The sequence below is a fragment of the Gekko japonicus genome, unplaced genomic scaffold (assembly GCF_001447785.1).
Source record: "Gekko japonicus isolate JY-2015 unplaced genomic scaffold, Gekko_japonicus_V1.1 scaffold47, whole genome shotgun sequence".
Classification (NCBI taxonomy): domain Eukaryota; kingdom Metazoa; phylum Chordata; class Lepidosauria; order Squamata; family Gekkonidae; genus Gekko; species Gekko japonicus.
In genome coordinates this window covers 1760665-1783737 of record NW_015165235.1, presented here as the reverse complement: position 1 = coordinate 1783737, position 23073 = coordinate 1760665, and the positions used below count along the sequence as shown (strand labels likewise).

Sequence of the window (23073 nt, the reverse complement as noted above, 5' to 3'; positions counted from 1 at the left end):
GTTTGCCCCCCCCCCCCCCCCGATATCCTTGTTTCCTGATAGACCTGGTGGTCAAAATAAAAGCTTGGAACTCACCTTATTCTTAAATGACTGCAACTGTAAGATGGGTATATCAGATTTCTACTGGGTAACTTACATCAATTTCAAGAAAGCTGGATTGAGAAGTACTAGTAAATGGAAGAAGACTAGAGTTGTATCTGTGGCTGTTTTCTTGCGGCGTATGAATGAATCAAACCAAGGCAGTGCCAACATGATAAAGTGCCAAGCAGAGTACTGTTTAGAATATGTATCCTGCTGAGATTGGGAAGCTTTGGCTGGTTGCTGTCTTGCAGACATAAAGGCAAACATACAGAGGTGGGGTTTATTCTGATAAGGACTGAACAATCAGTGGCAAATGCCAATCAAAGTCAGTGGGTCAGCATAGCACTAAATAGCAGTTAGCACACATGCAACATGTGGTGTGTGAAGGTGCAACAGAAAGCTTTGCACGTCTTAGCCCCAAATCTGATTGAATTGTAACATGAATTTTGAAAGCGGAAGATGTGTTGTTTTTTCCTAGGTATTTTGTCCTCAAGGATAACTCCGGCTTACTCACTATAAAAAAAGGAACCCCCCCAGGAACATATAACATAAGAGTGAAAGTGACAGATGGTGTCTGGCCTGATGTGGTCTCTACTGTAAAGGTGGTTGTGAAGGAAATCAAAGAAGAAGCTGCTCGAAATGCAGGGTCTCTCCGGGTCAGAGGTAAAAGACCAAGTTCATTAACATCATGAACAATGCCACGGTGCAGTGGTTAAGAACAGCAGACTCTAATCGGGAGAACCGGGTTTGATTCCCCCCTCCTCCACATGAAGCCAGCTGGGTGACCTTGGGCCAGTCACAGTTCTCCTAGAGCTCTCTCGGCCCCACCTACCTCACAAGCTGTCTGTTGTGGGGAGAGGAAGGGGAGCTGATTGTAAGCTGCTCTGAGACTCCTTCGGGTAGTGAAGAGTGGGGTATACAGAGCTCTTCTTACAGGGGCTACTGTAAGCTCTTGGAGGATAGGCTACATTAGGGGTGTGTCGCCTAATATGCAAAGGAGTTCCTGCTACAAAAAAGAGCCCCGATTTATAGTATATATATGTGTGTGTGTGTGTATTTTATAGGTATCACTGCAGAAGATTTTGTATATCAGTCATCTGAGAGTGAAAGTATGTACAACCAAATGAAGAAGATTTTTTCAGAAGTCATATCTGCCCAGCTTGAAAATGTCCACCTCTTCAGTGTCATGAACAGCCCAGACGAAACGCGAGGAGTAGATGTGTGGTTTGCAGTTCATGGATCATCCTACTACAAAGCAGAAAAACTCAATGGCAATGTTGCTGCAGCCAAAGCACGGGTATACATTTTTTCCTTCCCTTTTTTCCCCCCTTTCAAAAGTACCAACAACTTCTACCAGGCCATAGTTCATAAGAGGCAATGTCCCCAAAGGACCTGGGACTTCTACCATAAGAGGCAATGTCCCCAAAGGACCTGTCATGTTTCCCTGGTGCCTGATATTAAACAGGCAAACACCCATCCAGCAGTTCATTCATACTTTAAAAAATCATGCACACAAATGCACAGAGCTCCAAAGCCAACTTTCCATTCTGTTTATTTTTAAAATTTTTATTTTAAGAAAACTGTTTTAGGGACATGACTCTAGTGGGAAGACGTAGTGTTTGCTGAATCTCTTCCCTGCCTGTTCTCATTAGATGTTGTCCCCCCTGCAGTGGTCTAAATGCATTTTTACCATGGTTTGATCCTCCCTGGGAGGACAGCAAAAGCGGCTTGGGAATATTGTCATAGTTTGGAAATAGCAGATGGGAAAATGATTAAACACCCCTTTTGTATACTGCTTCTCTATGCAAAATCTTCTCCCTTCCCAGTGCTGCTTTGTTTATTAAAAATGGCACCGGGGGGGTTGTTAACATGCACTTAATGTGTATCCCCATAGAGACTACTGCTTGAAATTAAATGATGGTTTCTCTTAGGACTGCATGCATTCAAGTTCAGAGACAACTCTAGTTGTCAAGTTCAGAGACAACTCTAGACAAAGGGGCTTGTATGATCATTTGTACACCCATAGACTTAAGTCTGATGTTGCTGGCCCAGATGTCTTGACTATTTAGCTTACGTAAAATGTATATTAAATAGCAGAGACTGAAATGACGTCTTGCCCACAGCTGGAGACCGTCTTGAATATCAGCATCAGCCAAGTAGGCATAGATGAGTGTTTGGCTGCAAACTGCTCTGGTAGCACTGGATGTATCAGGAGGAATGAATTCAGTCCTCGTCCCACAGTCACTTCTTCTGGAAGTGTTTTGCTCACCTCTGTGACGGTGACAAACAGCTTCCAGTGTACTTGTGAAGCTCGGGAGAAGAAGCACCGTTCCTGTTCCTCCTACCGGATAAATCCGTGTTTTAATGGTGGTACCTGCATGGACACAGACCAGGGTTACAGGTTAGTAAATTAGGTCATGAGGGTTCAAATGTTTCCTAAACCGAAGGTCAAAGAAAGGTAGAAGTGGTTGTAATAATTTGTTAGTACCTATATAACATCTTAGAGTGTTCAAAGTGGCTCATGTTCACGATCTCAGTAATTTTTACGGAAGATAATTGTAGGGTTGATTAGTATTCTTATTGTTGTCGAAGGCTTTTATGGCCGGAGTTCATTAGCTGTTGTAGATTTTCCAGGTTGTATGGCCGTGGTCTTGGCATTGTAGGACCTGACATTTTGCCAGCAGCTGTGACTGGCATCCTCAGAGGTATAATACAGAAAGATGGAGTACTCTCTGTGTCAAGGTGAGAAGAAAAATGGTAGGCAGGTAATTTATATCTACTCAGAAAGGTGGGGTAGGGCTAATTTATATCTACTCAGCTCTACCCCACCTTTCTGAGTAGATACAAATTACCTGCTTACCCTTTTTCTTCTCACCTTGACACAGAGAGTACTCCATCTTTCTGTGATATACCTCTGAGGATGCCAGTCACAGCTACTGGCAAAACGTCAGGTCCTACAATGCCAAGGCCATGGCTATACAACCCGGAAAATCTACAACAGCTGGTATTCTTATTGTCCATATTGTAAGGATGAGAAACGGTGGCTTGCCGTTGTACTATTCAGTGAGTTCATGGCTGAGCGAACAATATTAGCCACACTACATAGGCATTAACTGGTGCATATTTTTGTAAGAGTGCATCATTAGCTGCAAACTGCTCTTTTAACACTGGATGTATCCACAAGAATGAATCCAGCCTTCTTCCCGCAATATCTTCGAATTCGGGGTGGTCTGGGAGGAAAAAAACACCCTTCATCCCTATCACCGAAAAGGAGGGAAGGGAGAAAGAGCCTCCTTTCCTGCAGGCATCCACCCATCCCTGTGTGCAGCTCAGCTGGGTACCACCGTTCTCACCACTGTTCTGGCCCCAGGAAAGGTCTGAGTAGCCATAATGGCCAGTGTGCCTCTGCATGAATGCATTAAGAGATATTGACAGGTGGCCAATGGCTACTGTGCCACCTCATACAATACAGGAGACAGATGCATGATTTGAAGGACATGTACATGCAGCAGGGAGCTCTATCCAGTCACCATCCCTTTTCACGACTTTCAAAGCCAAGTATATGTCTTTCTTAAACTGCAGCTTTAGTGTATGCACTGCATGTACATGCTAAAAAAATACACCATGGCTGATTTCGCACTAGAGCTGCCTCGATGTTGTGCCGCCGTTTGCTCCGATACTATTGGTCAATTTCACACCCGAAGCTGCGGGACTGCATTTTGACTCGCGGCTTCGCCCGATTTCCCCCGCAGTTTCGTGATCCTGTTTTTTGAGGATCACGAAACTGCAGAGGAAATTGGGCAATTTCAGGTGTGAAATTGACCAATAGTATCGGGCAAACGGCCGCAACATCGAGGCAGCTCTAGTGCAAAATCAGCCCATGTGAAGTGGCCCTGAAGGTTGTCATATTCTTCCAGAAAGCTAGATGGCAACATAGGACTATGTAAAGTGGTATCTTTTAGTTCAGTGGCACCTTTAAAACCAATGAAGTTTAATTCTGGGTATAAGCTTTCATGAGAAGAAGTGTGCATGCACATGAAAGCTAATAATAATGATGATGATGATGATCATCATCATCATCATTATTAATTTATTTTAGATTTCTGAATCGCCCATCCCCACAAGCGGGCTCTGGGTGATTTACAGCATTAAAACAGATAAAATACAATCAACATGATAAAATTATTACAATGCACGAATTAAACAACCAATCCAGTTGGCGATCAACCCCTTTTTTGCCGGCTGCCGTACTCTTTGCGCCGTTGTTGATCTTAAAGGTGCCACTGGACTCAAACTTTGTTCTGTTGCTTCAGACCCACACAGTTACCCACCTGAATCTAAAGTGATGTCTGTATTCCTTAATCATGCTCACTGCCACCAGTTGATACTTTGCTGTAACTTTTCACCACCACATCCCTTTGCTGATTGGTGGTTAAAACATGAAGTTTAGTAGCTACTCTGAAATCCCTTCCCCTTTAGTTTGAATATTTATTGCGTAAAAGTTCTGCAGTGTTTGGAATGCTGATCTCACTTATGGTTATCAAGTACTGCCTTGTGAAATGAGAAATGGTTAAGATGTAGAGATAATACTGGGCAGCCTGACCTTGCACTGAAGGACTAAGACAGTTTCCTGTTGCAGAGATTTGACAGTGGTGCAAGAGACTGAGGGAGGTAATGCTTAAATTTATTTCTACAGCTGCAGGTGCCCTGTGGCTTTCCATGGGCCTGAGTGCCAGCAGACACAGCACACCTTCAGAGGACATGGGTATGCCTGGTTCCCACCCCTCAAGCCTTGCTTTGAGAGCCGTATCTCTGTGGATTTCATTACCGAAGTGGCTGATGGCCTGCTGCTTTACGATGGGCCGGTAGCACATGTGAAGCCTGGGGAAGCGGAGGACTTTATTGCACTAGGTTAAATACTTTTGCTCCCTTTTCCAGTATGTGTATGCAACCAACCCATTTATTTCCAAGAATGTTTTAATACTAAATGTTTGCTTGTGCCTAGTGAGGTAAAATGTGTAGACATTTTTTGAGGCCATGAAAAGAAAAGGGGAGGGTGTGTGCATAAAGAAGATAAACAGTTTCTTATATGAGCAAGCTGCCTTATACTGAATCAGTCCACTGGACTATCATGGTCAGTATCAGATGGCAACAGCTCTCCAGGGTCTCAGGCTGAGTTCTTTTAACTGGAGATGCCAGGGATTGAACCTGAGACTTTCTGCATGCTGAACAGATGTTCTACTGCAGAGTCATGGCCCCACCCTGGCATATAGTCACAGTAGATAGGACTACCAGCATACCTGGCTGTCAAGTTACCAGTTAGAACACAGAAAACACTAAATGCTTTATTATCAGACTCATTATAGTGGAATAATTCTTGCCAAAACTATTTACACTTCAACAATAAACATCCTGGAAAATATGCATCTGATTACAGTGTACTTAGGAATAATCTGATGCTGCTGCTGTTACGCAAAACTGTGGATGCTGTGTATTTCAAGTGAGTAAAACCTTGTCTTTAAAAGCATTTTACTCATTCTAAAAAGAAAAAATATTTAACCAGAGATCTTTCCCCCCCAGTACTTCATCAGAAAAAAACTTTTAAAGTGCGGGGGGGGGGGGGCGGAAGAAAACGTGTTTCTCCTCAATTTTTCTGGGTTTCTCCCCAGTCTTTCACATCTCTAATTTTATTTTGAAGAAAACACAGATAATTCTTCAGTGGAAAGGAAACAGACAAGATGCAGCATCCACAATTCAGAGTACGACTTACTGCACCTAGCAGGACTTTTGAGTGCCCCCCACCCCAGTAAGCAGTGCCCATGCGTGCACATGTACTTACACTCTCATGCAAGGCTTTGCAAGCAGCTTTGTAAACTCTACGGAATTTCACATCCAGTTTTCACTGGGTGCACACAAACCCAAAAGAGCATTTTCGGTTGTGCCATTTTGCTCAATATTATGTGCTTTCCTCTGCCAAAAGTGATCCTTTATAGATATTGGATGTTCAGAAAATGTATGAAGGTGATGGCAGCTGTTAACATGCAGCTAGCACACAAGCAAAAAGTTATCGAGCCCCCCCCCCCCCCCCCCAAAACAGCTTTAGAATGGCTTTCAGTCAAGGAAGATCATGTGTCTTTCTGTTTTGTTTTAAGTAGAGCTCTCAGAAGGTGTTCCATCACTAACTATAAATCATGGCTCAGGGGCGCTGTTCCTGCAGCTGTCGAAGGAGGTCAACGTAGCTGATCGTCGTTGGCATAACATTAAAATAATAAATGATGGAAAGGCAAGTATGAAACATAAACCCCCAAATTTCTCTTAGCTGTTGATAGTTAGCATCTAGCTGTCTATCCACGTGATTTTTGTCTGTGGAAAACTTTGCAAGTTACTCTTTGCTATACATAAAGCACTTTATTGCAAAAGCAAGTCGGTGTATAACTTCAACATTATTTGAGATGTGGCAATGCTGGAAGGGCATTTACCACCAGCGTGGTGTAGGGGTTAAGATCAGTGGAGGATGTTGCCAGGAGGGGCCAACTAGAACTATGACTGGATTAAGACAGTTGGTAAAACCTGTGAATAGTAGCAGATTAGCATAAAACATAATAGTTTACAAACAGATGTGGGAACTGAATGATATTAGCATGTGTAGTGAGATAAGAAACGGGTATCTCTGTTAAGCCCTGGGGGTTCCATCATCCTGAGTGTTGTAATAATTTGTAACTCAGCAATCTCCCATTCTAGTCTGATTCTGAAATTCTTTTGCAAATAAAACAGCTACTTTGAGGTCCCACACTGAGTGTCCTGGGAAGCTGAAGTGTTCTACATTTTGTGGTTCTTGATGTCAGATTTGTGTCCATTTATCCTTTGGGATAAGGTTTGACCTGTTTGCGCTATGTAGAGAACTGAAGGGCATTGTTGGCATTTAATGGCATATACAATGTTAGAGGATGCAAGTAAATGAGCCTGAGATGGTGTAGTTAATGTTGTTAGGTCCAGTAATTGTGTTATCTGGGTGTATGTGGCAGCAAAGTTGGCATCTGGGTTTATTGCAAGTTCTCATACCAGTGTCCATGTTCAAATTAGATGTTGTATTATTGTAGGTGAGAAGTTATTTAAGATTGGGGGGCTGTCTGTGGGCAAGAAAAGATTTGCCCCCCAAGTATTTGTGAAAGAGAACTGTCATTATCTGTCATATAAAGTGGTGTCTATGCATCCATTGTGTATTTTTACAATAGTGTCCAGAAAATATATTTCTTGCATAGATTGGTTCACTGTCAGGTTGATAGTGAGGTGAAAGTCATTGAATGCCTGATATTCCAGGGCTTCTTTACCATGTGTCCAAACAAGAAAGATATCATCAGTGTATCACAGGTATAGATGTGAGTGGGTAGCAGTTTAGGAAGCACTGCTCCAAGTCAGCCATAAGGATGTTGGCACAAGTGTGGGGCAATGTGGCTGTACCATTGATCTGAAGGAACAAGTTGTCACTGAATTTGAAATGGTTATGGGTAAGAATAAAATGGCAGAGTTTGGTGGCAAAGTCAGCTGTGGTGTTGTCAGAAATCATGTTCCTTATGGCTTGTAATCCATCTTTGTATGGGATGTTGGTGTACAGAAATTCCACATCCATGGTGACTAAAATATTATTCTCTGGAAGGTTGTTCAAAGACTGTATTTTCCTCAGAAAATCTGTGGTGTCATCCACATAACTATGAGTGTTGATGGCATAGAGTCTTAGAGTTCATGTATCCAAGATACCCTCACTGTGATGGTGCCTATGCCTGAAACAACAGGGCATCCTGGGTTGCCGGGTTTGTGTATTTTGGGTAGAAGGTAAAAGGTACCTGGTTGAGGTTCCTGTGGTGTGTCTGAAAGGATTTTTTCCTGAATGTGCAGGGGTAATTCTTTTAAAATCTTGTTTAGTTCTTTTTTGTATTCCTGTGTGAGATAGGAGTACAGTTGTTTGTAAATAGCAGTATTTGAGAGCTGTCTTTGAGCCTCCTGGATGTAGTCTGATCTATTCATGATGACAATGGCTCCACCTTTGTCTGCCTCTTTAACTATAATATCTGGATTGTTTCTGAGGCTGTCTATGGCCTTCCTTTCAGCATGGTCGAGATTCCATTGCAATGATTTTGTGTTCAGCTGAGGCTGGGAAGTAGTGTACTCTATTATAATTAAAAATATTAATGCTGCAAATGTAATCACTGTAAATACTGCTTTTTTATGTAAAGATAATTAAAATAATAATAATACATGCTTGTTCCACTTTAGAACGTACAACTTATCTTGGACCACTGTCTGAATGTTTCAGTTATGAATAATGATGGTAAGCTGGAGGAAGTGTCAAAGGTGGACCAATCTGTCTGTAAAGTTTCTTCTGAAACTCCAGGAAATGAGAGGTAAAAATTGGAACTGCAGCCTTCTACTGATACAACTTGATTAACCAAGTAAAGTTTTAGTTGACGGGGCTGTAAGTTAAGGGTAAACTTTTTTAAATCTTATTTTAAACATGTTAGATTTGGTGTAGGAAGAGAAGAGGGAATGACAAACAAGACATTAAAGAGAGACATGAGAGAAGTTATCTCTATATGTTTTTTATGAGTGATGAATGACTGGTATTGTCTTCTTACTTTCTTGGTTTTCTTTCAATGAATTGTGTATTTTGAAAAATTACATAAAAAAATTAGAGAGCCTTTAATTGTAACCATGGCTCATTCCAGATGTTATGCAGCTTGGCGAGTAATCTTGGTTTATGATAGGTAAGAAATTATTGTACAGGGTCAAAGGCCGTTCCAGTATCACTGTTTGGGCTGTTGTTTTGTTATAAATAAAACAAGAGTAAAAGCACAATAAAATAGCAAGTGATTGTAAAACATAAGTTGCAGCAGATTCAATGCTGAGCAAAAAAATTCACATGGCTTTTCTTAGTACCCAGTGCATAATAATATGCTCATTGTCGTCAGAAAGAAGATATTTCATTTTATCTACTACTGAGCATGAAGCTAGCCTGACTAAAATGGCTGCAAGAAACTAGGACTTGGGAGCTGAGTAAAGATAGCAAAATTGGACGTAGTGAGGGAGGGCCTCCAGTGTCAATGTTCCTCTAATACACACTCGCTGAGATACTGCTTTTTGCAGCTGGCTAAGAAGAAGAAACATGGCAGTTCGCATTGTTTGAAATCAGATGGCAGTAAACAGTTTTCTGAGTTTATGGAAGGTGAAGCTAGACAAGTAAGAAGCTCTGGTGTGGTCACGTAATCTTGGTTTTTGTTCTTTGATTTAGAAGCAAAGTGTGATTATACTGGATCAAATGTATGACATGTATTCTCCATATATTTCTTGTTCCTGCTGTGAATGCAGAAGATCCCTTATTCCACCCTGTACCACTAGAGGGCTTTTTTTTAAAAAAAATCAGTGTTTGCTAGATTGCTATCGCACAATAACATAACAGTGTATTGCCATGATCTGCTACTTCCTCTGAATTCCCAGTTTTTATTTATTTTAAAGTAGATCTCTGTCCCTTATATCTCTGTAACAAAAAGGACTAGAGCAGGGGTGTCAAACTCATTTGTCGTGACGGCCAGATCTGACATAAATGAGACCTTGTCGGGCCAGGCCATGTGTGTCATAAAATGTAATGCCAGGTAACAGAGATTATAAAGGACACAGACAAACACAATTAATTTTTTTTACTCTTTAAATAAAACATGCTTAAAACATTAGCACTTTTGCAATATTTTGTCTATTTAACAGTCTCTGATAACTGACACCTCTTGCTCTGAATTATTGCACCAAAATGTCTGTGTTGTAGCAATCTTGAGTATGCTGTTCAGGTGTGTATCTGTAAGCTGCAAACCTACTTTTGATTTATTGACATTCATTGCACAAATCTCATGGTCAGTGTTCTGAGCCTAGGACACGGGAAAACATGAAATGGCTGGGCACTGCAAACTTTTGTACATACGTTGCTTCATGTGCTGATCAAGAACATGAGAAGGCATCCTGACACAGACTGAGGGCTATGTGTTTGTCTACAAAACTTCTTCCCCAGAGAAATAACTACAACTTCCTCCAAAGAAAATGTGCTGAGTGAACTTGGTCTGGACACACACACACTCAGCCTAATCCACCTCACTGGCTTGTTGTTATTCTTCCTCTAAAATAATTCACATTGCTTTCTTACTGAGAAAGACTGGATCATGACTGGATCATGAGGGCATGAATACAGTGACAAAAGGGAGAGAACCCAGTTGCACCCAGGAAAGCCCTGGCATAAGAAGCCCAACAAAACACACACACACTCAGCCTAATCCACCTCACTGGCTTGTTGTTATTCTTCCTCTAAAATAATTCACATTGCTTTCTTACTGAGAAAGACTGGATCATGACTGGATCATGAGGGCATGAATACAGTGACAAAAGGGAGAGAACCCAGTTGCACCCAGGAAAGCCCTGGCATAAGAAGCCCAACAAAACACACACACACACAGCATAAGGAGCGCAACAAAATACACATATACTGTAGCAAGGCACACAAAAGCTCATACCTTGAACAACACTTTGTTGGTCTTAAAGGTGCCTGATATTTCTCCCATGCAACTGAGGCAGCCCAGCAAAGCAAGCTCTCCCTCATTCCCTCGTTCTCTCCCTCCCTTCAGGGAGGAGCCTCAGCCAGTGGAAGGAACGGCTTCCCTTTGTCTCCTGTAAGATAGAGGTACCCTGGCCGGTTCCCTCCCTCCCCCTGGGAGGAGGAGGGGAAGGAGCCTCAGCCAGTTCCTTACCAGACTCTCTCAATCAGACTATTGAGACAGTCTGGTAAAGCAAGCTGTGATGTGGCAGCAGCCGCAGAACTGGAAAAGGAAGCAGGAAACAGCCAGGGCCTTGTGGGTCGGATTTCAGCCTTGTGGGTCGGATTTCAGCCCTCCAAGGGCCTGATCCAGCCCTCGGGCCGCATGTTTGACTAGAGGCTCTTTTTAAAAACAAAGAGCTGGGAATTTAGAGGACGAACTAGAGCATTGCAACACATTGTTATAATTCTGTAGCACTATAGTGATCTAGCAGTGGCCGATTCTAAAAGAAAAGCCCTCTGATGATGGTGGTGGGGAATAGTGGCCATGCCAAGCTTATGAGGCAAGGAAAATGGCATCAGAGTGGGCAGGATCTTAAACAATGCACACATTCTTGACTATACCGTGTGCAAAAGTGCTGCGATCTTTCAAAAATTATATCAAACCATGTTTAGGAAAGATCACATCAGAAGGGAAAACCCCAGAATGTGGATGATTAAGAGAGAGCATCATCTGGATGCTTAAAAAAAAACTTGCTTCAGTTTAGATGCCAGCCTGGATTCAAACCTCCATGTAGAAGCAGCCTCTTACGCAGAGAAGAGGAAATTTCCCAGGAAGGGGTAGAAGCCAGAACTCTTATAGCTTGATAATTGGGCAGTGTGAACTGCATCACTGAGTGGTAGATCTTGTTTATTTTATTGTAAGTTAACCATCAGAAGAATTATCACATTACATGACAGAAGATTCTACTTATAATTCAACAACGCAAGACTGGAATTCCAGGTAACAAAACGTTCACTGAGATTTGCATGTTTTTTTTTGTTTGTTTGTTTCTGTCTTACTGTTCTTAGATTTCTCAGTGTTCACCAACCTCTTCAGCTGGGTGGTGTTAAGAAAGCCCTGCCGTACCATGCTTCACAAAAGCACTTCAGAGGGTTTACTGGCTGCATACGAAATGTCATCATCGACAGCCAGGTAAAATCACTGTGAAGTTATGTCCTCTGCTCCCCTTTCCAGCTGCCAAATGTAGCTGCCGCTTTTTCTCCTAATACTTCTGGCCTGTCTCTTCTTTTCATAGGTGTACGATTTAGAACATCCCGCAGAATCCTTAAACAGTGCACCAGGTTGCGCACTGACTGATGGATTGTGCCAGACACTTGGAGTTCCCTCCTGTGATATCCATGGCAAATGCTTGGGTGACTGGAACTCTGTTACCTGTGAGTGTAACATTGGCTACATTGGACCAAGATGTGACAAAGGTAAATTAAATCTATCGGTACAAAGAATAATGATGTCATCTGGCTATGACGAAGCTTTGGTCATGGCTAGCAAGACTCAATAATTGTTTTGCCAAGCCTCTTGCCCAGCAGTCTGGATTCTGACAAGTATCAGTTCAACAAACCCTCTGCATAGTAATACGTGTGTGTGTGTGGGGGGGAAAGAACATTTGAACACACTGTGAGCACTTATGGAGAGAGAGGGGAAAAATTCATTTGTATTAGACCATAGATTTCATGTGTTCTTTCATATTTAGTTCTTCCGGAATGGACCTTTGGAAGGGATAGTTGGATTCATTATGAACTGAAAAACATGCTCAGTGCTTACAAAATACAAGCCCAACTTATGGTGCGCACAAGAATGTTCTCCTGCACCCTTCTCAGTATGACCTCTGCTGATGGAAATGGCTACATTAGAATGGAGGTAAGCAATTCATCCACTGTTATCCACTAGGATGAAATCTCATAGTTTGTTGATTAAAAATAGACTTTTTAAAAAACTAGTTGAATGAGAAACCACATACCTTCTCAATAACAACTTTCATCTTTAAACATGGGACCTGAGGAGAGCTTTTTCAGCCATGTAACCAACAACAGTTTGCTCTTATGAAACATTTTGATTTTAAATAACAAATGTGTATTGTACATCTTATAAAAAGTGTATAACAATTCATAATCCTGTGTTTATACAGGTAATTGGTGGACATTTCAGTGTGAGCTTCAGTTTGGAAGATGAGGGTCATATGCTTCAGCTAAGCAGTGTACGCATAGATAATGGCCACTGGGTTGTACTAACTCTAGAAAAGTATCACAATGAATTTTTGTTGCGGATTAATGATGGTGGAGGGGATCATGAGACATCCTTCATTCTGGGACAAAACAGACAATTGGACATGGATCTGACAAGCATTGTGCTGGGAAACCGTCTTGCTAACCATTCAGAAAGTGATTTCCAAGGTATGTGATGTGATTGAAAGCGAAGGGAAAAGTTGAAAAGCAGCAAGCTAATAACATCATGTGTATGGTTGTATATTGTTCCAATAGTGCCCAGTTGGCACTGAAAGAAGTAAATGGAGCTATTCTATCCCACTTTTGCTATGAGAAGCTGCCGTCTGCTAAGCCAGTCCATTGATCCATCTTGCCCAGCGCTGTCTATTCTGACTGGCAACAGTTTCCCAAGATCTTAGGTGGTTCCTTTCCATCTGTGCTATCTGCGATCTGTCATGGGAGATGCAGCGCACTGAACCTTAACAGATGCAAAATTTTATCTATATCCATGCTTGTCTATCAAAAGCAGTTGAAACAAATTACTTACAATGATTAGGTATCTAGTGTTGCATTGGTGATGCCATCTGTTTAGCAGTAGGGGAACCCTGGGCATTGGTTCTCATTGCTGCTCTAACACATTCTCATCTTGTGTCACGGAACAGCTTTGCATAATGTCATATCAGGCAAGGATGGTTCTTCCCTTCATCGCAGTTCCCAAGTTGTGCTGTTGCATTAGAATGATGTCATGGGTCTGCTTGCAGTCATGCGGAGCAATAATGTTGGCTATGATGTGACCCCAGCATGGTGGCTGTTGGGCCACACATGACATGACTGGAGGCAGAGCTGGAGACCCTCTGCTCCCGTGATAAGAGGGTAAATAATTCTTCAATCACGTTCCCTTTGGCTGTCTCCTTGCAGGATGTATGCGGGATGTTCGACTGAACAGCCAGCCTCTTCTGGCAGATGGTAAAAGCACGGGATCCAGTTTCATTGTGGAGCAACACAGTGTCACTGTTGGCTGCCATTCTAGCTCTTGCAGCAATCAGCCATGCAACAGTCCTTTCCACTGTGTAGACCTGTGGAGGAAGTATGAGTGCAGGTATGACCTCTTGTTGTTTATCCTTTTCAAACATATACTTTTGTAAGAATATAGCCAGAAATATAGGGGAACAGTTGCTAGACTTGATCAAAAATCATAAAACATGCACAAAAACAAAGGCAGCCAGGCCTCTCAGCTAGAGATGCTAAAGATGCCAAAAAAGGGAGTTTGGAGACCCAGAATAGAATAACCTTGGAGAGGGGCAAGAAACAAAGTACTTATACAATTATGTAGCTTTGTGAAGAGTAGAACACATCTGACCCATTGTCAGTAGATATTATTTGTTGAAGCTCAAGAGCAGAGAGCATCTGAGAATAGCAGGAGTGCCCTACTTCACAGAAGTGAAGGTATGATTCAAAGATGGATGTGCTAGTTGAAAACCAAATGATTATGAGAAACTTATAATCACTATTTTTAAATAGACTTTGTTAAGATAAAAAATAGCAAGAATAAACTAACAGGTTTTTGTATTTTAAGAAGACAAGGATAGATATGTTTACATGCTGTTAGAAGGTAAAAGATGATGAGTTAGCTAAGAACGTGCACTCATCAAGTTGGACAGTTAGCTATTGTTAGGAAATGATGTTAAAATACTTTAAATATGAGAAGTTGAATTGTTCAAGAGCTTCTTGTTAGAAGGGGCTCCTTACTGTGACCTGTTTATTCTGGAGGTAAGATGCTTTTTTGGATTCACATAATTGCTCTCTAGATGCCTAGGGACTGTTAATTGCATGCCTGCATCTGAATCAGGCCTAACTAGAGCCATCTCGAGCAGTGCCTTGTGAACAAACAAGATTTCTTACTTCCCTGCAGAAGCCTCATGCTTCATACAGCATTGTATTATTAATCTCCCTTTCCTGACCATTGTGTAGGAAGGAAACACTTCTGCTGCCTGCTGTACTGAATTTCCTGTGCACCAGTAAGTGGGTGGTGAGAGGTTTGCATCTCTAGATCTAGCTAGCCTTGTGGATATCCTCTATTCCCAAAACATTTCTTGCAGCTGCTCTAGATTCTGTGACACACACGAACACAAAGGGCATCCAGAATAATATCGCAGCTGGTTTCCAGATCAGAGGAAATTGTGGGTCTGGAGGGCAAAATGAAATTGCACCACCTTTTGGGCATCACACAGTCTCCAGGATGACACTGCACCAGTTGGTTTAGGTCCCTTTAGACCTTTGCACATCCACTGGAGGCAGTATATCTGGCAAATCTCTCCAGGAGTGTGGCCATATAGACCGACAGCAGCAGAGCCCTAATTAGGATCGTCAGCCTCTTAGTTTTGCTAGAGTTTTTGCATATTCCTACTACTACTGAGGATGTGGGTTCCAAAAACCCACCTCTCCTCTCTGCTCTGAGGTGGGATTTTAAATCCTTCTTATTTAAAACATTTAAAATGGTTTCTCCATTCAGGTGTCCGGCTGGCAAAGTGGAAGTGACAGACAGTCTTACAGGCCTTAAACAGTGCACATCATCACCTTGTGGACACTGGAATTGTAGAAATGGAGGTACCTGCGTAGCACAATCCCGAGACAAATATGTCTGCCAGTGCCCTGAAGGATATAAAGGAAAATGGTGTGAAATCAGCCCTGTGAAAGCAGGAAGACCAGTGGGACTCAGTTCTGGTTCTATCTTGGCCATCAGCATGTGCCTGCTTGTCTTTCTAGGTAGGAGGATTTGGCCCTTCTCACGTTACCTTAATCCAGACTGTGATCCTGTTGAACTAACAACATTTGAATAATAGAAGTCATTTTTAACAACTAGTGCAGATATTTTATGGAGACCTGGCTCTGTTTCTCCCTCTTTTTTGTTGCCCTCCTTTCTCACTCTTTAGGTGTGTTTGTGGGTTTTTGACAGAGATTGGCCCACATACTAGAATGCAAACTTTTCTTCTGTATGGCTTGCTATATTTCTGCTGTCCCCCCAGCCATACTTCAATACCTATATGGCCATTTTGGCCAGTAACAAAGGAAGAAGAAGCTCTTTGTGCTTATGTAGCAGTCACAGAACTCCCTTCCTTGCTCTATTCATTACATGTATTCCACACTCTTCTTCCAAAGAATTCACAGTGGCTAGCAGCTGCTGCATCCAAGCAGCTTTTAGCTTTAACAGCAGATAAGTCATATGCCTAGATCGGGATGGCCAGGAGCTAAATTATAATTGACAGCTAATGGATTCCCTGCTCATCATCCTCCCTCCATTAGATGGAAGGTGCCCTCCTAACTTAGAATATTACTCATGATTTCAGTACAGAATCTGCACAAACTAATGATGTCTGCATGGCAGGATACACACAGACTGCTCGCAGTTCACTCTTCTGTATCCACTGGTGTCCCTTTTCTCTTTCTTTGTTTACTATTTCTTTAATGCCATTTCTGATTACGTTAAGTGTCTTTTTTATAAGACATTAAAGCTGTGATTCAGAGCCATATGTATGCTTAGGGCTTCTTCTGTCTGGTGTGTCAGGTAGAGATCCACAGGTTTATACACCATAGCCTGGCACTGAGAAAACACCACTTGAATCTATAGGATTGTCTCATTAGATTAACTTTGAATCATGCAATGCAAAAATGAACTTGACTGATTGTTTTGAAATAACATTAACCACCTCCCCAGAAACATTGTACGTGTCTCAAAAACATAATGGCTCAAATAATTATATTACCGCTTTAATCTTCATTAAAACAGTGTTTTACTTACTTTGGGTGTCTTATTTACTCAGGATTGGTGAAAGGCCAGAGACTGGCCAAAATGCCTTCTATTTAAATGTCCTAGTGGATCCTGTAGGTAAGTAAAATACCCTTTTAATGAAGCTTGAATATAAGATAGAGATAATTCATAACCTTCCTGAAGAGTGTACCTTTGTTTACTGTACCCTTAAATTAACCACTGCATTTCTTGCCTAGAAACATAAACATTAAATTGCTTCTTGTTTTTATTAGGTTGTTTTCATATTATGGAAATTAAATTAGTATACTGTGCAGGTAAAGGCCCCCATGTAACAAATATGTCTTTCCCCCCTAGGTTTATTAGTCTCTTATACCGTTTGGAGTCAATGGGGGAGATCAAGTTTTCGGAAAGGAGGAATTTACTACATTCCTGAGGAACATGAAAGTTGGGAAGATGTTAGAGAAAACGTCTTCCATTATAGTGAGGGAGGAGGGGAGCATGACCTGGTATGGTTTTGCATGACCTGGTATGGCATCACTGTGGCATCTTAAAACACAACATAGTCCAGATTCAAATGTGCAGCAGAGATGTAAAAATTAAGGACCTTCTGAAGGCATTAAGAAAAAGTTTGTGAACTCTTGCCTGGAGAAAATCTGGAAAACTGAAATGATTGCCAGTAGCTAGTTCCCCCACCCCACTGGTGGTAATGCATGTGAAACTCTCCGCTCCCATTCTCTCTGCAGTGTACCTAAGTATGCATTGCAGCCTGTCAAGGGAATCCTTGGACCCTTATTTCAACAGAACAGAAAGCTTACGAAGCTCTGGTGTGTCTCCACACATGATCACATGGCCAAGCATGGGCAGTGAGTTTAACTGGCCTGAACAACTAAAGCTGAGGGTGGGGAGGTGGAGAAGAATTAAAAAACCAAAAATGGTTGTGGTATTCCCTGAAATAAGGTCCAGTTTTCCTTTGATTTTTGACCTGTTTCTGTCACATACCCTCCTGAAACAAATGTTTTACGGTAAAACTTTTACCCCAGGTTTTGTACCAGCTGTGTTCCTACAGACGTCCCTCATATTGCATGTTTTTCATTGTTGATTCCCTTTGAGCATTCCAAGCCTGACATAGTGAGGTAGACATCTGCCAGGGTGCCAAGACTAGCAGTGGTCCTACCACCCCACCAGTGGTGTCATTCTTACTATGCTTGGAGCATCCAGGAAGGTCACAGGCAGTATGAGAGAATTCTCAGTTTGCCACAAAATACTACTTCTGGGATAAGGGGCTCAAGGGAGCCTTTCCTGAGGATACACTGCCCAAAGGCAGGATCAGGCTCTGGAGTACTCAAAGTTTTAATTGGTTGATACATCTGAAGGGCCCTTACCTGGATAGCCCAGGCCCAATCAGATTTTGAAAGCTAAGCAAGGTCAACCCTGGTTACTACATGGATGGAAGACCACCTTGGAAGTCCAGGACTGCTTCTCAAAGGCAAGCAGTGTCAAAGCATCTCTGTTCGTCTGTTGCATTGAAAACCATATGAGGCTGCTATAAGCTTGCTGCGACTTGACAGCACTTTTGACCACCACCATATCTGAAGGAGGAGATAACTCTATCCAGAGGTTTAAGCAACTTTGGAGTAGAAAGCATTCCTGAACCTATCATCAGTAAACATCAATTAATAAATCAGCCCTGTGCATGCAACCGTTTCCCCCCCATCCTTGTTTTCCAGAATCAGCCCTAAGTCCTTTTACCAGGGCTGGAGTTTTGCCAGCCAGTTCCTGACAGCTGAGATCTCCTAATGCTTTTTCATATATAATAAAATCTCTAGTTTGATCTTTGAGTAGCACAAATATGTATACTATTATTATATGAGGTATGAACAGTTTTCCTATCGTGACTCTCACAGTTTATATCTGCTGATCAATCTGTACACTTTAAGCAGGGGGGGGGGAAAGCTCTGGGTTGATAGTTATATAAGAAGTGTCCATGATGCCCTGAGATAGTGCATGTTGGCAGGTGGGGGAAAGGTAATATGCACAACATGCTATCTCGTTGACTACAGCTGCGATCCTGCACACATTCACCTGGGCCTAAGCCCCACTGAGCCCAGTGGGATTTACTTCCAAGTACACATTTCTAAAACTGTGCTGTGATTTTTTTGAGAATGAGTGTTGATCGAGGGCTGGAGAGTTGGACTTGGCAAATCCAAATGCCCATAGACTCAAAACAGGTCACCATCTTTCACTGCCTTAAGCCCAACTGTAAAATAAGAGCTAGTTCTGTTGTGACCTGCTTTCATAACAGGCTTGGGAGGCAAACACAGTGGGTTGGATTCAGCCACTGGCATCCATGAGAAGAAGACACCCTTGGGCAACAAAGGAGTCCTGATCCTTATGTATTCCCCTCCCCCTTTCTAGCCGCAGTGCCTGTGCCACGGCCTATAATATTCCGGAAGGTCAGCCAACCCCAGAATGGCTTTTCAGGGGGCCTAGCAGGCTGCAGTAAGAAGGGGGTAGCAGGAAATCCTTGTCCCGTAAGCAGAGTTCCTCTTGTAGTTCTTTGGACCCTACCCGACAAAGACTATTAAGCATTTTGCAAATGGAAAGTGCTACATTAGTATTAGTAATTTTTTTCCTTTAATTTTTTTGTTTGCATTTTTCCAGAATGCTTATAAAATAGATGAATTAAAGAAACCTCTACAAAGTATACCCCAACTCTCACCAGGGACTGCTGCTTCACTCCTCGAATCACATTCTGGACCACAGAGAAACCCACCCATGAATCACACTTTCCGAAGAGAATCTAGTTCTTTGGTTACCAGTGTCCCAGACTTCAAACATTATGTGACTCAAATAATACAGGAAGCAGACAATGATGTGCACAGTCTTCCAGCAGACACTATGCATTTCTATTGCCTAGAGGGCCCGTGTTCTTCAGCTGGAAGCCTGAGTTCGTTAGACACCTCCAGCATAGAGGAAGATCTAAATTTTGATTACCTCAAAGAATGGGGACCAAAGTTTGTAAAGCTAAAAGAGCTCTATGAACTTCCAAATGAATGTTTATAAAATGTGGACATGGGGACTCAGTACATTGTTGAGACATGTATCCTTCTAGGAAAACACACTTTAGAAACATTTTAGTATCTTGTTTAACAACACTAATCAATTGACCTATTTATTAGCACCGGCTATATGGGAACAATAGTGTGATATTTACCTCACATTCCTTTAAAATGATCTGAACACAATGTTTTTATATGTGATGTATAAAGTTAGGAAAAATAGTTTCCTGAATATGTTGAACTTAAAAGTATTTTTGTAGTTCTGAAAGAGCTTGAAGTAATCTATAGATTCAAGTGTTTACATTTCAGCCATCTTGTATTGTTTAATTTGTTTTATACAGTCTGTGCTGATACTGTAAAATATATCTGTATTCTTGTTTTAGTTGTTTCTCTTTTGTATCTGAGTGTCAATTAAAAATATTTAACACTTTGTCTATGGCAATATATCTTGGGCTGCTGGGGGCTCAGCTTCTACTGTGGCCCTGGCAGGGGTTGTCAGTGACCGGCTCTACAGAGATCCTGGTGTTTCTCTGACCACCACTGTGGGCTCTGTACACACCTAGTCCTCCTTGTTCTGTGTACCCTCTGCAGTTTGCTTTCTACAACAGAACAAATATTGCAAAACAACCTACCAAAAGGTGAAAAACTACAGAACACAAAAGTGAAAGTTTCCTGCTGCATAAAGCATGTAGTCTGCACCTACTTCTAGCTGAGAGATGGATCAGCTCAGTCCCCTGACACACACGGGCATTTGGGCCTGGCAAAACATCATGGAAGATTGCTTCTCTCTCATATATTTCTAGCAAATTCTTCTGAAACGGTGAGTAACTGTCTGGACCAAGCAAATACTGGTGTGGCAATTCAAAGTTCCTACCAAAGGTAGCGCTGACCAATAAACTTTTGCCTTAAGGCAAAGCATAGTGTGCAGTGGAGAAAGGAGATGTGGGAGATTGGGAAAATACTCAACGGGTAATCCCACACTGAATGTGTTTACAAGATACTGTGACAGACGGCCAAGATGAGACATCTGTATACTAATTCTCCCCCCCCCCCCCATCTGGGATGTGGCTACAGAACTCATTTTCGAAATCACTGGATCCGCTCCTAACAGTGGTATGCACGTTCTTGCCAATTTCAACACTAACTTAGCTTGCTTCAGCTCACCGTAATGTCACCTACCAGATCTCAAAATAGTTCATTGCTAACTAGGATTAACAAATGAAAAATGGCTTAAAGGCAACTGCTGCCCTTGTTTAAGCCATCCAGGGGAAGAAGTTCTCCTTCCCTTGCCCAGTGTAGAATCATTTGTCAGAACACTCTTGATTTCTGCTGTTTTCTGCACTTATCTCTTGAGAACTCTGCCTGTGATGTTACAAGAAAACAAAGATGCTCTGGTCCACGCATCAATTGAGAAGGTCCAGTATAAATGTCTAATATTCTCCCTCATGGATCATAAAAAATATTTTATTTCTCAAGTTAAATAACAGGCTTTATCAGGAGAACTGGACCAGTGTCCCCAAAGTGCACCATTCTGGGGCCAGTTGTTTGACCAAGCTGCCCAACAGACTGCTGGGGCAGCACAATGAGGAGGTGCAACATACAGTGACTGGCATCTCCTCAGCAAAGGTCCAGGCGAGCATGGATGCTCTTTGCGTAGGAGACCATAACCAGGGCCGGCTCACTCACTAGGCGATCGCCTAGAGCGGGCCGGCCCTTAGGGGCGCCAAACTGCACCCGGCCCTGTACTCTGGGAGTTTCTTGATTATTTGTGTTTTTCATTCTTCCTAAAATGCATTTATTTGTGAAAATTGGTGGGCGCACGGGGAGGGGGCGCCAGAAGGGATCCCCGCCTAGGGTGCAAAATAAGCTGGGGCCGGCCCTGACCATAACCTCCCCCACACCATTTTCCTCCTGGGTCTTGCTTAATATCCAAATGACCTAGGTCATGACCCAGACCCTACTCCACTGGACCTAACAGGGTTTGGATGTAATGAACTTTATAAAATACCTTAGTCAGGCACCACCCTAAATCCATGGCAAAGATTGGTGGGGCCAGATTTCACTCTAAGGGTGTGTTCAGACGGCGTGCTGAGAGTGGTTTAAACTGGTCCAGTTCTGACGCAATTATTTTTTATCTGGATAATCGCGATCACACTTACTTCCCTTATCCCGCCTCACTGCGCAGTCATGTTGCTCCTCGGCGTCTACACTACCAATGTGCAGGAGCGTGTGTCGGCGGTTTCCCCCCCTCAGTTTGCACATGTGCATAGGCACTCATCCATAGAATTGGGTGAAATTACCATGGCGCATGTGCAGAACCAGCAGGGCAAATTAATCCAACCCCTCCAACAAAAGACTTCCCTTTAAACGTTTGACCCAAAAATGGCCTCCATGAGATTCCAAACTCATCTAAACGCTAAAACAAGTGACCGTTTAAATGTTGGTTTTTCTAAACACGGTAGCAGAGCTCCGCCTATGCGCACACCACCGATGCATTAAAAAATGGTGGGCAAAAAGCGGAAGCCTTGGGCAGCTTTCGAGTGGGGAGGGGGTTTAAACCCGAAGTGGCTTGACACCGGAGGAGCAATCACACGGGGGAAATGCGGCTTCAAACAGGAGACCTGAGAAAACACCAATTTGGGACCTGGTAACAAAATACTCCAGGTTAAAGGGGTTTTGAGCCTGGAACCAACAGCTGGGGACAGGAGGCAGATGTTGACTGTGTGATCATGCATTTAAAATCCATTGCTGAAGCGTGACGACACCAGATCAAACCTGTCAAATGAAGCTGCCTTCTGAGTCAGGCCATTAGCTTAAGGAAATCAGTACTGGCAGCAGCTCTGTCTGTATGGTCTTACAGAGAGAGGTCTTCCACATCCCCTGCTGCCTGATACAAAATACAGAAGCTGTGGACGAAACTTCGGTAGAGCAAATGCTCTACCACAGAGCATCACATATTTTTTAAAAATTAAAATCTACCTCATCTTCGCCTCTAAAGCAGCTCGCAGCCCCCCAAGCACACAACAGAATTATAGCTCATCTTCAGACACTGATTCTTTAGAAAGTGGACTCTATGGCATTGTACCCCACTGAGGTCCCCCTCAGGCGCCACCCCCAAATCCTCAGGAGTTTCCCAAGCAGGATCTGTCAACCATACCTTGCCATCTCTTGCCAATGGCCAGGGGGAACCTGGCAGCCATGTTAAAATTAGACAAACGTGCAGCCAGCAACAACAAGGTCCCTGATACGGGACATATGTCCCGGCAGGGGAACGCCCCCCCCCCACAGCCGTTGCAGCTGCTGCTGACAGCGGTGGCAGCCATAACTTT

The 23073-nt window shown here is 42.7% G+C and overlaps 1 protein-coding gene across 1 annotated transcript in view; it reads left to right on the top strand.

The window, feature by feature from the left end:
- LOC107109247 (neural-cadherin-like) overlaps positions 1–19748 on the top strand; it is a 63969-nt gene extending 44221 nt beyond the window's left edge. Inside the window, exons 20-34 of the mRNA XM_015409821.1 lie at positions 560–744; positions 1146–1378; positions 2205–2482; positions 4778–4992; positions 6237–6364; positions 8356–8483; positions 10750–10758; positions 11723–11846; positions 11950–12130; positions 12406–12572; positions 12841–13105; positions 13835–14015; positions 15429–15682; positions 17040–17191; positions 19347–19748. Of these exons, the coding sequence (XP_015265307.1) occupies positions 560–744; positions 1146–1378; positions 2205–2482; positions 4778–4992; positions 6237–6364; positions 8356–8483; positions 10750–10758; positions 11723–11846; positions 11950–12130; positions 12406–12572; positions 12841–13105; positions 13835–14015; positions 15429–15682; positions 17040–17191; positions 19347–19748 (2902 nt within the window). The remainder of the gene's footprint in view (positions 1–559; positions 745–1145; positions 1379–2204; positions 2483–4777; positions 4993–6236; positions 6365–8355; positions 8484–10749; positions 10759–11722; positions 11847–11949; positions 12131–12405; positions 12573–12840; positions 13106–13834; positions 14016–15428; positions 15683–17039; positions 17192–19346) is intronic.
- Positions 19749–23073: the final 3325 nt, after the last annotated feature.